Source organism: Rhinoderma darwinii, chromosome 4 (genome assembly GCF_050947455.1).
Source record: "Rhinoderma darwinii isolate aRhiDar2 chromosome 4, aRhiDar2.hap1, whole genome shotgun sequence".
Lineage (NCBI taxonomy): Eukaryota > Metazoa > Chordata > Amphibia > Anura > Rhinodermatidae > Rhinoderma > Rhinoderma darwinii.
The window spans coordinates 343837859-343853481 of NC_134690.1; the positions used below are offsets into that span (position 1 = coordinate 343837859).

The 15623-nt window shown below is 42.8% G+C and overlaps 1 protein-coding gene across 1 annotated transcript in view; it reads right to left on the reverse strand.

The window, feature by feature from the left end:
• Positions 1-15623, reverse strand: part of BUB1 (BUB1 mitotic checkpoint serine/threonine kinase) — a 110009-nt gene that overhangs the window by 87707 nt on the left and 6679 nt on the right. Inside the window, exons 2-4 of the mRNA XM_075862891.1 lie at positions 7536-7595; positions 6362-6503; positions 5467-5663 (exon numbers count right to left, since the gene is read on the reverse strand). Of these exons, the coding sequence (XP_075719006.1) occupies positions 5467-5663; positions 6362-6503; positions 7536-7595 (399 nt within the window). The remainder of the gene's footprint in view (positions 1-5466; positions 5664-6361; positions 6504-7535; positions 7596-15623) is intronic.

Here is a 15623-nt window from a genome sequence, read left to right on the forward strand (position 1 = left end):
TATGGCATTGTCCTCCTCAACAGAAAGATCTACATTTTGGAGATTTCCTGCCTACCTGACAGATTCCAACAATACCTTCAAATGCACTGGGGTAATTACTTGGATTACAACATATCTCAGTCAGAGGATATCCCTCTATTGTGGGCTGCATCGAAGGCTGTGATGCAGGGACATGTCATCAGTGATCTGTCTCGGGGCGGAAATTACAGAGATAGTTTCACTGCCTTACATAACTCTCCATTATCGACTCAAAGGACCCAGGCTAATGATTCTACCCCGGAAAGTAATTTAGCATATCAGACAGCTAAGCACCTCTTGGACACCTTCATCCATGAGGAGACTCACCGGCAGGTGAGAAACACAGATAATAAGTTTTATAGGTGGGGTAATAAGACCGGCAAACTCCTGGCCACTCTTACTAAACAGAAACACCCCTTTAAACCTATTCTCTACTTGCTTAACCCCTCCACGAACACCATTTCCAAAGAGCCTACCGAGATTGCACGAATTTTTACGGAATACTATGAGGATATTTATAGGGCCACCCCAACGTCTCTTACTGACATAGATTCCTTTCTTTACTCTGTTCGTTTGCCCACTCTCTTCAGAACAGGTTTTGTTGAACTCTGAGATACAGGAGGAAGAGGTGAGACATGCAATTTCTTTGACCTCTAATGGGAATACGCCAAGTCCAGACGGATTTTCAGCAGATTACAAAATGCTAGGCCCCCAAATTGTACCGCTCCTGATGAGTATGTATAATGAAACCTTCCTAAATAATAAGCCCATTGACCGCTTCACAGAATCCCACACAGTGCTTATACCGAAACCAGATAAAGACCCATTCTTACCCCAATCTTAATCGCCTGATATCACTATTAAATCAAGATTATAAATTTTTGGCTAGAATATTGGCGGACAGACTCCAATGCTTTCTCCCCGGTCTCCTCTGCGAGGCCCAGACTGGGTTCACGAAGGGTAGGACCAGCATAAAAAGTATCAGAACAGCAGTGGCTGCGAATGTTTTGGGGCAGGACCCGACACAACCGGTCACCATGCTCATGAGCCTGGATGCCGAAAAAGCCTTTGACAGTGGCATGGCCTTTTTTTAGACGCGGTCCTTTCAAAATTACAATTTGGCACGGTTCCCTTATAGATATATTTAGGGGCACAAAACAAGGCTGCTCTCTTTCGCCTTTACTTTGTAATCTCTCCATCGATCCCCTGTTACGTCATCTGGTGCAAACTCCGACTTTTCAGGGAATTGAATCACACAATATAGAATTAAAGGCAGCCGCATTCGCGGATATCTTGTTAGTGGTGTCAGATCCCAAGCGGGTGTTGGCCCCACTCCTTCGGGACCTGGATATACTGGAGAGATTGTCCAGCTAGGTGTTGAATGCAGACAAAACTAAATCGCTTTTTACTAAAGGGGCCTTCTGTACCAATGTGGTCCTCGGCTTTCCCGTTCCGATGGCAATCTGCAGTGTTACCATATTTGGGGGTACAAATCTCCAAACATCCGGGTAAATTATATAGGCTAAACATTTCCCAATATATTTCCCAGCACTTGGAAACACTTCAATCTGATTAAGATGGCAGAGTTTCCTAGGCTCCTCTATGTCCTACACACGCTTCCAATTTACCATACACCAGCGGATGAAAAACGGATTAACTTCCTTTATAGAACTTTTATATGGGGAGGGAAAAAGTCACATAAAGCCTTTCACAACCTGCAGCAGCCAAGGGATAATGGGGGGTTTAATTTCCCGAATATCAACCAATATAACTTGGTGGCATTGCTTCGCTTTATCTCTGACTGGCTCCATGACACCTCATGTTACACGTCCACCCCTCTTGACTCTAGTCTCTTCCCAGGTCAGGCACTTGGAGCTCTTCTACACCTTTCTTACAATCAGTTATCAATTGACACTAGAAGCAACCCTTTACTCTTTAACAACTGGCAGGCATAACAAAAAAATCAGAACGCATTTTCAGCTCTCCCCCTTGCGGTCTCTCTACCTGCCATTGATATGCAACCCTAATTTTCAGGATGGCAACCCCCATGGCATCTTTCGTAGGTGGCATGCGCTGGGTTTGACCTCAATAAAACACATTGTTCATATATTGGAGAGGAGGATGCTTACGCTATCTGAGATGCAGTTGAAGTACCCGACCGTATCCTTTGATCCCTTCCATTATTCACAAGCCAAAAGCTATATCACAAATGTCCTTTAAGCAATTGCCAGAGCGGGAATAAAACCCCTATCTTCTCCAAGGCTTCTCTAGACAAAACATACCCAAAAGGTCAAATAACCAGGAACTACCAGTTCTTACACATACCACTAGACTATGCCGCAACTCAAACCCCACTGACTAAATGGCAGATTGATGATCAATCACTCACTTACTATGTCATTTTGAAAGCTTTGGACTATGCAAATAAATTTCTGGCCTCGGCCCGATTTTTAGAGATGAGACTTAAAATAACACACAGATCCTATCGAACTCCACTTGTAGGCCACAGAATAGGTTTATATCCCACCTTCCAATGCTTTAAATGTCACACCGTGGAGGCCAATCTCCATCATGGTCTCTGGGCCTGCCCTAATATTCTGACATTTTGGTCCCATATACGATCCTACGCAACTCCAAACCTAACGAACCACACTACTGACAGCACTTTGGGCAATTTTTGGCTATATAGACCCGGACACACACAGATGCTCCCAAGGGGCATATCGATTATTACATTATGTGGCAGCGGCAGTTTTCGAAGGCCATTTTACAGACTTGGCTACACGATTTTAAGCTTTTTTTGGATAAACTCTTATATTTATTTAAGATGGATTGGATGGAGGCCGCTCTTCATAAAGAACTCCAAGTGGAGGACTTCTTTGCCAGATGGGAAACCTTCATCTTCCTACTTCCACAGCGAGTTAGGACGGATATTAGAAACTGCTTTCAGCACAATATCTGGGTTCAGGAACAGATACTTCTAGGAAACACCAGTGTGAGGGTGTGCAGGCTTCTGGAGTGATTGAGGTGTTGGTGGGAGTCGTGCACTCCGTTGGCGTGTTCTTTTCTCTCAGATGCTCCTGCAGAGCTTACAGTGGCATGGACGGAGATGGGCGATCAGCTGGTCCCCGTCCGACCCCTTAGTCCATGGTCGCATTAAGCCTTGATTAAGAGGAGGAGAGGCATGCTTTCTATTTTTCTATGCCATTAATGCAGCAGGGGATTTTGCTCTGAAGACAGGCTAACTTGTTTGCGCCCCCCCCCCCCTCCTCCTCCCCTGACTAATAAAACAAGATATCCTGATTGATAGCTGTGTATTCTAGAACGCCTGTAATCTCTTGTAACCAAATTTGCTTCTGGGGATTCCCCCCTTCTTTTATTTTTGTTTTCCTTTTTTATTTTCCCTCCTTTTAATTCCTTTACCCCATATTCAAAAAATAAAATATAAATTATGACTAGTAATAACCTAATTGAAAAAGATATAAAACTGAAAAAACACATCAGGACCATGATCACCAATTTATCTCACTAATCCTTGTATGTGTAGATGCTATTCGCAGCTTTTTTTTTTTTTATAGAAGCTATATACTTTTGGTTCAGGGCTCATTTAAAAGGCATGCATACCTTCGGACAATATTTCATAGCTTACGTATCGAATATATCTAGATAAATAGGTGAATGCATTGCATTACTCATCTTGTGCTGATCCTAAGCTTGTAATACAGTTAAGAGCTGCATTCAAAATTTTCGCACACACCAGACATGGAAACTCCTGTCATTCCTACTGACAATTTCTAATCTGTCATATTTACACCCAGACACTTTAAAGTAATCTTGTATAGGAAAAAATATCTACTACTAAATTATAGGAGCTCAGCTAAGCTGATAAGTCATCTGCCAGACAGTGTTAAATTAACGGTTGCTATGAGCTCCCACAACTCAAAGGAAACGCCAATTGCTAAATCTCTTTAAGGAACAGTTACATCATTCCACCTTGCTCTATTAGGCTAGGGCAAAATATCAACTTTGGTCGCAATGTAACATCACATGTAACGCTCGCTTTACGACAAGTGACACAACAGTCGCAAAATTTTAAAACCTGCTGGATTTTTGGTTGCGGATCGCAAGTAGGCTGTGGCAGTCATGTGCAACGTTTTTTGTTTTTTTTTGGGTGTCTTTCTGATCTTGTAATGCCTAAATGATATGATACCCGCAACCAAATCGCACCCTTAATAGTTGTGTGACAGAAAGTTGCAAACAGATCGCAAGCATTTTTTTTAACTGTGCGACCAAAGTTGCTGTTTAGCCCTAGCCTTAGGCTAAGGCCTCGTGCACACTTACGTCACCGTTTTCACGACCGCTTTTGACGGGTCCGTGAACCCATTTTAGCGGCCGTGTGGTTTCCGTGTGCACTCCCGTGTTTCCGTGCGCCGAGCATGGTACTGTCCAGGGTGACAGTACCATGCTCGGCGCGCGGAAAATACAATTTTAATGTAATAAAAATGTAAAAAAATAAATACATTCATACTTCCATTCCTCCTGTCCTATCACAGGCGGCCGCGGCAGCCGATCACAGGCTGCCGCGGCCGCCGATCACAGGCTGCCGCGGCCGCCGATCACAGGCTGCCGCGGCCGCCGATCACAGGCTGCCGCGGCCGCCGATCACAGGCTGCCTCGGCCGCGGATCACAGGCTGCCGCGGATCACAGGCTGCCGCGGATCACAGGCTGCCGCGGATCACAGGCTGCCGCGGATCACAGGCTGCCGCGGCCTCCGCAGCCGATCACAGGCTGCCGCGTCACAAAAGAAGGTCTGACTGGAGGAAGAAGAGGGACTCGTCACCAAGACAACGACCGGGTACCTATGAAATGCTTTTTATTTTATTTTTAATCAGCAGCCTCTTTTCTCTATCAGTTATTGATAGAGACAAGTGGCTGCCGATTAGTGTAATATTTTTCTAATGTTTTTCTGCCGCCCGGCGGTTGCTAGGCAACGGCTCCGTCACACACGGACGGCAAACGGATGCCTTCCATGTGCCTTCAGTTTTTTTGACGGCCCCATTGACTTGCATGGGCCTCACGGTCACGGAATCCCGGACCAAAGTAGGACATGCTCTACTTTGGATCGGAAAGGAGCAACGGACCGTCAAAAAAACTAATGTGTGCATGGCCCCATTGAAATTAATGGGTTCAGGGTGCTATCAGTGACAAAAACGGATAGCACCCTGAAGGAAAAAACTGAAGTGTGCATTAGGTCTAAAGGCAAGATCAGGATACTTCTAGCCCAACTGCCCTATTTTCTCTAGACTAAACATTTGGGAGACCTATTTAACGAGCTGGTAAAAACCAATGACTTTTTTGCACCAACATACATTGCAGTAAGATGTTTTTGCCATCTCATTATGGATCTAGTGCATCTTCTTATGAACTGAGAAGTACCAAGATCTAACCTGTAGTGGTTATCCAAGAGATCCTTAGGTTCTGCGCCATTTTCTAATGCTTTATTGTAGAGCACACTCGCATTGTGGACATCACCTTTAGCTTCCAGGTGCCGAGCCCAGATAACGTGCAGAAGAGCAAAGCGGTTACCTATGCCCTGGCTGTACAGGTACTCAAAGAACAGCGTAGGTTCATCAGTTATTTCTGCCTACAAAAAAGAAAAATGCTGCTGTGCCGTCACTTAAACACAAACAATCCTGAATAAAATACACGATTTAGGTTATGTTTACGCATAGCTTAATAGTTACATATTTTCCGCCTAGATCTGTGGGCGGAAAATCCACAGCATATCACAGTAGCAGGCGAATTGGATGAGGCGATGACGCGGATGAAGGGGCTGGCTGCCTGGCTCTAATCATCAGCTAAGCTAGCCTCCTCCGTCTATGAATCAGCCATGACGGAGGAGGGGCTGGCTTAGCTGATCAATTGAGCCAAGGCAGCCAGCCCCTTCATGCACGCACGCGCGCACACACGCACACACGATGTGTTGATATGTCACAGCATGAACGGCAGCTCTGAACTTCTGGGTCCATGTGACAAGGACTGAAAACCTGCAATCCGCACAGGTTTGAAAAAGAAAGTATGTTCAAAAGTTTGTTTATTTTAGAATAGCAAATAATAATTTTTTTTCCTTTTTGTTGGACAACCACTTTAATGCCCCCTTTTCTCTTCTTTGCATCGACAAATCAGTTGGCTGGAATTCCCTGCAGAATCTGGGTTGGATTTACAGTTTCTAGAGTTTTCCGACCCGTGTGACATACCCTTAAACTTTAGAAAAAATAAAATAAAAAATAAAATAAGCTGGAGTAGATGAAGTCAATGGCTACATGTGAATGCATAGCTTACAAATTGCAGGCAGTATTTGAGATATCGTTCATCATTGCAGTATCTCTTGTCTCCTATGAAGCTTTGAACTAGACGGTCCAACAAACATTGAATGTTCCGTTTTTCCTGTGGAGGGAGAGCCTCTTCTGCCCAAAGTATATATCTAAAAAGAAACAGAATACATAACAGCGTCCTTAGCATTCTTCCGATTGGTGAACCTATACATGTAGAATTGTATGTACAGCAGTCCCTTAAAGCAACCATCCAGTTTTACATGAAAATGGAACCTCAGCTGGGAAATGCATAGTTAATTTACGTGTTACCCTCCGTTTCACTTGTTTTGCCACAGATCTGTCTATTCCTGGGCCCCTCTTTTTTCATCCAAGATCGCCGGAGCGCTTCTCAGATTACCCAATGAACACTGTGCTTCGGTTGGTGTGAGGCACTCTCCCGTGCTATCCGATTGGCCCACGTGAATCGGCGGCACAACACGCGAAACGGGGGTACTATGTAAATTAACTATGCATTCCACAACTAAGGTTACATTTTTATGTAAAACTGTGGGGTCGCTTTAATATACTTCTACTTCCAGAATAGCTTGATTTAGGAGTGATTCTGGTGATCCAGCAGGGAAGTTTCTTACGAAAGCCTCGGTTGGCAGAACACAGCAACTAGTAGCTTTTGTTCTGCTAATACCCGATTTCCTCTCCATTGCCATGAAGTGTTATAATCATTGTTGAAAAAGTATCACATACAAAGAAATTATTAACTAATTAAAAACAAAATACCCCATTAAGGCCCTACAGTCCTGATGGGTTCAGTGTTGGCGGGTCCTGCGTGTATTTGAAATGCAAGATTCACCTGTAAACCATCACACCTAAGTTATGAACTTAGACACTGAACTCATCAGGACTGCGGGTCTGACATTCAGTGAATAGCACTAAATACAGCTGCTCAGTATAGAGAATACCGAGCAGCTGCATCTAAAAAAGTAAAACAAATTTTTAATAAAAAGTATTTACAAAGTTACACAAAACACACGGACTAACCTTTATGTATGTATATATATATATATATATATATATATATATATATATATATATATATATATAAAACATTTCCTTTCAAAGGTTTACATAGCTTTTAAACCACTTTTCATAAAACCCTAGAAAATGCGGTTACATTGATGACTGACCTGTCCCATGGATCGAGGGGATCATTTCCATTGTATCCCTGAATGTGTGCTTCAAACATTCTGCAAGAAAAAAAAAAAAACATTAAAAAAAAAACTTGTTACATGCATATTAGATGTGTAATTACAGATCCTGATGCGAGTGTAGTTTAGTGTGTTACGTGTGCTAGACAGCAATGCCTCGTGTAAATGTGTTGGCAATAATAGTAGAACTACTGTGCTTCATACTCTGTTATGGGAGCAGTGTGGTATCTTTCCCATTTCCAAAAGTAGTGTTGTATCTGTGTTCTCTCCATATTTTGTTTGAAAAAAAGCGCGCGCGCGTGATCATCCGTAAATACGGATTCAGTCATTTATAGCATCCGTATATCATCGGCATATACAGAACGGTGTCCGTAAACACTGTCCGTAGTGCATCCGTATTTACGGATCCACATAAAAACAGAGAGGAATCTTGGGTAATCTCCTGGCATCGCATAGCAATACCTACGTAATTATGGGCGGCTACGGATCCGTAGCCGTCCATAATTACGGAAGCGCCCATAGACTTCTATGGAGAGTCCGTGACACAATTACGGGCAAAAAAAAAAAAGGACATGTTCTATCATTTCTACGGCACGGACACCCATCTGCAAAAATACGGAAAAGGTGTCCGCAGCCCATAGAAATTAATAGGTCCGTAATTACGTGTGCATGAGGCCTAAAGGGACAAAACTCTATGTACATATTCCTTTTCTGTGCACATGCAGTCCCAGATCTGCTGCACAACATATACTACAAACTGTGAAAACAACCTTCACTCAGTGGGTCCGATTTAGGCCCCATGCACATGAACGTATTTTTGCAGCCACAGTTCACCCACAAATCTGCAGGTGAATTGCGGCCCCATTCATTTCAATGGGCCCATGCACACAACCGTCGTCTCCACGGTCCGTGAATTGTCCAGCAGCCTGGACCGCAAAAAGACAGGACATGTCTTATTACGGCAATATTTTGCGGTCCAGGCTCATAGAAATGAATGCACACGGCCATGTGCATGAGGACATACTAAGATGTCCAAGATTAAAGAGGCTCTGTCACCAGATTTTGCAACCCCTATCTGCTATTGCAGCAGATAGGCGCTGCAATGTAGATTACAGTAACGTTTTTATTTTAAAAAAACGAGCATTTTTGGCCAAGTTATGGCCATTTTTGTATTTATGCAAATGAGGCTTGCAAAAGTACAACTGGGCGTGTTTAAAAGTAAAAGTACAACTGGGCGTGTATTATGTGTGTACATCGGGGCGTTTTTACTACTTTTACTAGCTGGGCGTTCTGATGAGAAGTATCATCCACTTCTCTTCACAACGCCCAGCTTCTGGCAGTGCAGATCTGTGACGTCACTCACAGGTCCTGCATCGTGTCGGCACCAGAGGCTACAGTTGATTCTGCAGCAGCATCAGCGTTTGCAGGTAAGTAGCTACATCGATTTACCTGCAAACGCCGATGCTGCTGCAGAATCATCTGTAGCCTCTGGTGCCGATGTGTCCCCGCTCGTCTGACACGATGCAGGACCTGTGAGTGACGACACAGCGTGATCTCTGGAGAACACGGCTGTGTCTGCACTGCCAGAAGCTGGGCGTTCTGAAGAGAAGTGGATGATACTTCTCGTCAGAAAGCCCAGCTAGTAAAAGTAGTAAACACGCCCCGATGTACGCACATAATACACGCCCAGTTGTACTTTTACTTTTCAACACGCCCAGTTGTACTTTTGCAAGCCTCATTTGCATAAATACAAAAATGGTCATAACTTGGCCAAAAATGCTCGTTTTTTAAAAATAAACACGTTACTGTAATCTACATTGCAGCGCCTATCTGCTGCAATAGCAGATAGGGGTTGCAAAATCTGGTGACAGAGCCTCTTTAAGGCCTTGTTCACACAGTTTTTTTTGCAGGCACGCGACTCTCGCAGCGGTTTTTTGCCTGCGGCCATGGAGCGCCGCGGGCAAATAGACGCTTTCTCTGCCTCCCATTGATTTCAATGGGCGGTCATAGGCGGAACCACAGCAGAAAAGAGCATGCTGCTTTTTTTTACCGCGAGCGACTAAAAGCAATTATTGGCAACGAGCGTTCTATAAACGCTTGCCTGCCCGATAATCGCCCAGTGTAAAACCCCCTTATGACAACTTCTTGCTGCTGTGCCATTGTGATGCATTTTTGGAAAATTAAAGAGGTTTCCCCATCTTGGTCATTTAAGGCCTATCCACAGGAAATGACAAATGTCCAATAGATGCGGGTCCCACCTAAACCCCGTTCTACCTTGCTCGGCTCCCGCTTCCTCCCGGCTACTTCCTGATTAAATGGTCGGGAGATGCGGAAACAGCCGAACTCGCTGAGCTACACTGTTTCCATAACTCCCATAGAAGTACATCTCTGTACCATTTTTACAGGATCCATGACTGATCTGATCTTGTTTTTTTACTGGATAGCAATAGAGATGCTACGTTATTCAGGCTGTTGAAAAGCAATGGTAATCTGATGGAATAAAGGCTAAAGCAGGCCATACACTAAAGATAATAGATGACCGAATAGGCCAATTCACACCATTTTCTGCCGACTGTTAAACCGGCAATACACAAGATTAAAGTTGTCCGAAACGGCCGATTTTGGCCGACCATCGTTTGAAAAATTTATGCAAACATTCATTCGCGATGGCTGACAGCAGACTTCTGCCTGCCGAGAATGTAGTTGGCTAGGTCAGAACATTTCGGCCAAAACTACATGTGTATGGCTCGATTATCCGAATTTGGATGATCATTTTGCCACTATGCGCAAGCCTACGTGAGTTAAGTTTTTTTGTTTTTATTTTACTGACTTTCTGATCAATCATTATCTTATGTGTATGGCGGGCTTAAAGAGGCTCTGTCACCAGATTATAAGTACCCTATCTCCTGCATAATCTGATCAGCGCCGTACTGTAGATAACAGCAGTGTTTTTTATTTAGAAAAACTATCAATTTTGACAGTTATGACCTATTTGAGATTTATGCTAATTACTTTCTTAATAGACAACTGGGCGTGTTTTTACTTTTTGACCAAGTGGGCGTTGTAAAGTGTATGACGCTGACCAATCAGCGTCATACACTTCTCTCCATTCATGTACTCACACACAGGGTGATCTCGCGAGATCACGCTTGCTGTCACTTACTCACACATTAACGTTACTGAAGTGTCTTGAGAGTGAATAGACATCGCTTCCAACCAGGACGCGATGTCTATTCACACTCCCGACACTTCGGTAACGTTTGTGTGGGACTAAATGACAGCAAGCGTGATCTCGCGAGATCACGCTGTAAATGACAGCACAGCGTGATCTGGATGTGCAGTGCGGTTAGTCCCACACAAAAACTTTACAATGTGTCGGGATTGTGAACGAACATCACGTCCTGGCTGGACGCTCAAAATAAAAACCACTGCTGTGATCTACATTACAGTGCCGACCACGTTATGTAAGAGATAGGGCACTTATAAGGTAGTGATCTTTAAAGAGGCTTTGTCACCAGATTATCAAATCCCTATCTCCTATTGCATGTTATCGGCGCTGCAATGTAGATAACAGTAACATTTTTTTGGGGGGAAAAACGATCATTTTTGGCTAAGTTATGAGCAATTTTATATTTATGCAAATGAGCCTTTCTAATGGTCAACTGGGTGTGTTTTCTCTTATTTCCAACTGGGCGTGTATTGTGTTTTTAGCAACTGGGCGTGTTCACTTCTTTCACTGCACAATCACACTGTGCTGTGGATCATGCTGGGCTGGAACAATGAGAAGTGCAGGACACTGATTGGTCAGCCTCATACACTCCTCTGTACAACACCCAGTTGGTAAAAAGTAAAAACACGCCCAGTTGTCCATTGAGCAACTCATTAGCATAAATCTAAACTAGCTCATAACTTGCTCAAAAATGATCGTTTTTCAAAATAAAAACCACTGCTGTTATGTACATTACAGTGCCAATCACATTATGTAGGAAATAGGGCACTTATAATCTGGTGACAGAGCCTCTTTAACCCCTTAAGGACAGGGACTAGTTGGCACGTTCAGGACGCAGCCCCATTTTTCAAATCTGACGTGTCACTTTATGTGGCAAGTACTCTGGAATGCTTATACCTATCCAAGCGATTCTGAGAATGTTTTCTCGTTACACATTATACTTTAAGTTAGTGGTAAAATTTTGTCGATACATTCAGTATTTTATTGTAAAAACACCAAAATTTTGCAAAAAAAGTGCAAGAAAAGGCATTTTTCTCAATTTAAAAGTATCTGCTTTTAAGACAGATAGTAATACCGCACAAAATAAATGCTAATTAACATTCCCATAGGTCTACTTTAAATTGGCATCATTTTTTTAACATCCTTTTTTTTTTCTAGGACATTACAAGGCTTTGAACTTTAGCAGAAATTTCTCACATTTTCAAGAAAATTTCAAAAGGCTATTTCTACAGGGAGGAGTTCAGTTGTAAAGTGGTTTTGAGGCGCCCATACAATGCAAATCCCTATAAAACACCCCATTTTAAAAACTGAACCCCTCAAAATATTTAAAACAGCATTTAGGAAGTTTATTAACCCTCTAGGCATTTCACAAGAATTACAGCAAAGTAGGGATGAAATTTACTAATTTCATTTTTTTTGCAGAAATTCATTTCTAATCCTTTTTGTTCTGTAACAGAAGGTTTTACCAGAGAAACGCAACTGAATATTTATTGCCCACATTCTGCGGTTTTTAGAAATATCCCACATGTGGCCCCAGTGTGCCAATTTACGGAAACACAGACCTCCGAAGCAAAGGAGCCCTTTGGGGCCTTCTTTTTACTCTAATATATATTAGGCACCATGTCCAGTTTTAAGAGGTCTTGTGATACCAAAACAGTGAAAACACCCCCAAAAAGACATCATTTGGCAAACTACACCCCTCAAGGAATTTATGAAGGGGTATAGTGAGCATTTTGACCCTACAGTTTTCTGCTGAATTTTGTAGAATGAAGCTGTGAAAATGAAAATCAACATTTTTTCCAATAAAAATATAGACATTTTCAAGGCATAAAGAAGAAAAAAAACTCCCCAACATTTGAAAACCAATTTCTCCCAATTAAGGAAATACCCCATATGTGGTGATAAACTGCTGTTTGGACACACTGCAGGGCTTAGAAAAGGAAGTAGCATAATTTGGCTTTTTGAGCTCAAGTTTTGCTGCAATGATTTTCGGGTGCCATGTCGCATTAGCAAAGCCCCTGAGGGACCAAATCAGTGGAAACCCCCCAAAAAGACACCATTTGGCAAACTACACCCCTCGGTATAGTGAACATTTTGACCCCACAGTTTTTTTGCTGAAATTAGTGGAATGAAGCCGTGAAAATGAAAAATCAACATTTCTTTCTAATAAAATGTCAAAATTTTCTTTTTTTACAAGGCATGAAGGAGAAAGAGCACCCAACATTTGAAAATAAATTTCTCTCGATTACGGCAATACCCCATAAGTGGTCATAAACTGCTGTTTGGACAAACGGCAGGGGTCAAAAAGGGAAGGATCACCATTTGGAGCTCAAATTTAGCTGGAATGGCTTTCGGGTGACATGTAACGTTTGCAAAGTGCCTGCGGGACCAAAATAGTAGGAAACCCCCAAAAGTGGCCCCTTTTGGGAAACTACCCCTAGATAGATTCCTTAAGGGGTGTATAGTAAGCATTTAGACCCCACTGATCTTTTGCAGAATTTATTGGAATTAGGCCGTAAAAATTAATATCAACATATTTCCACTAAAAAGTTAAATATTTTTATTTCCTCAGGGATAAAAGGAGAAAAAGCAGTATCTCCAGAGTACGGAAAAACCCCACGTGGTCAAACTGCTGTTTGGACAAACGGCAGGGCTCAGAAAGGCAGGGGCATTTGGCATGCAGATTTTGCTGGATTGGTTTTTGGGCGCCATGTTGCATTAGCTAAACCTTAAGGTACCAGAATACAGTGGAAGCCCCCAAGAAGTGACCCAATTTTGGAAATAACACCCCTCAAGGCATTTATCATTTGCCTGGACATATGACAGAGCTCAAAAGTGAAGAGCAACATGTGCATTTGAGGTCTATTTTGGTGATTTTCACAGCATTGGACCACAATTGCAGGTCTCTGAGGTCAAATAGTAAAACAAACCCCCAAGTAGTAACCCCCATTTTGGAATCTACACCCCTTAAGGCATTTTAAGGGGTGTAGTGAGCATTTTGCCCCACAGGTGTTTTTTACCATTAATAATTAATGCATAGCGGATGGTGCAAAGTGAAAATTGCAATTTTCCGCCGATATGCCATTTTAGTGAACAGTATGTTGTGCCCAGTTTGTGCCACCGAAGACTAATACCTCGTAAAATGCTAAGCTGGTTCTCCCGGGTATGCCAATGCCATATACGTGGACGTAAACTGCTGTTTGTGCACGCTGTAGGGTTTAGAAGAGAAGGAGCGCCATTTGGCTTTTGCAGCTCAGATTTATCTTGGTAGTAGTAGTTCTGTTTGGGGTTTTGCTGGTATTTCAGTTTATAATGTGGGGTCATATGTAATCTGTGCGGAGAACATCAGGGCATAATAAGAGGGCATAGCAATGGGGTAAATAAATAATGTTTCAGAGATATGTGGCCGATGTCGCACTGATAAACGGCGCCCAATCTTATCTGCTTTTGGACACTGCACATTTTGTGTCGCCATATTCTGAGAGCCAGAACTTTTTTATTTTTCAGTCAAAAAAAGCTGTGTAAGGGCTTGTTTATTGCGGGACGGGTTGTAGTTTTTATTGGTACTATTTTGGGGTACATGCGACTTTATGATCACGTTGTGTGAGGGGTGGTGATAAAAAAAAAAATAGAGATGATGGCATTGTTTTTTATTGTTTTTTTTTTTTTTTGCAGTGTTCACCGTGCGGGAAAAACAACATTAGTTTTATAGATTGGGTCGTCACAGACACGGTTTTACCAAATATGTGTGCTTTTTTAACGGTTTAATTTTTTTCCTATAATAAAAGACTCATTATAGGTAAAAAGTCAGGGTTTGTTTTTATTAACTTGAAACTTAAGATTAAAGAGGCTCTGTCACCCCAGATTTTCAAACCCCTATCTCGTATTGCAGCAGATCGTCGCTGCAATGTAGATTACAGTAACGTTTTGTTTTTTTTCAAAAACGAGCATTTTTGGCCAAGTTATGAGCATTTTTATATTTATGAAAATGAGCCTTTCTTAAGTACAACTGGGCGTGTATTGTATGTGTAACATCTGGGCGTTTTTACTTGTTTTACTAGCTGGGCGTTGTGAATAGAAGTGTATGATGCTGACGAATCAGCATCATCCACTTCTCTTCGTTAACACCCAGCTTCTGGCAGTGCACAGACACACAGCGTGTTCTCGAGAGATCACGCTGTGACGTCACTTCCTGCCCCAGGTCCTGCATCGTGTCGGACGAGCGAGGACACATCGCCACCAGGCGACAGAGGCTACATCGACTTACCTGCAAACGCCGATGCTGCTGCAGAATCAACTGTAGCCTCTGTTGCCTGGTGGCGATGTGTCCTCGCTCGTCCGACACGATGCAGGACCTGGGGCAGGAAGTGAGGTCACAGCGTGATCTCTCGAGAACACGGTGTGTATTTGTGAACTGCCAGAAGCTGGGTGGTAACAAAGAGAGGTGGATGATGCCGATTCGTCAGCATCATACACTTCCATTCACAACGCCCGGATAGTAAAACAAGTAAAAACGCCCAGATGTTACACACACAATACACGCCCACTTGTACTTAACTTTAAACACGCCCAGTTGTACTTAAAGAGACTCTGTCACCACATTATAAGTGCCCTATCTCCTATATAAGGAGATGGGCGCTGTAATGTAGGTGACCGTAATGCTTTTTATTTAAAAAAAACGATCTTTTTTCACAAAGTTAGGAGCGATTTAAGTTTATGCTAATGAGCTTTCTTAATGCCCAAGTGGGCGTACTTTTACTTTCGACCAAGTGGGCGTTGTACAGAGGAGTGCATGACGCTGACCAATCAGCATCATGCACTCCTCTCCATTCATTTAC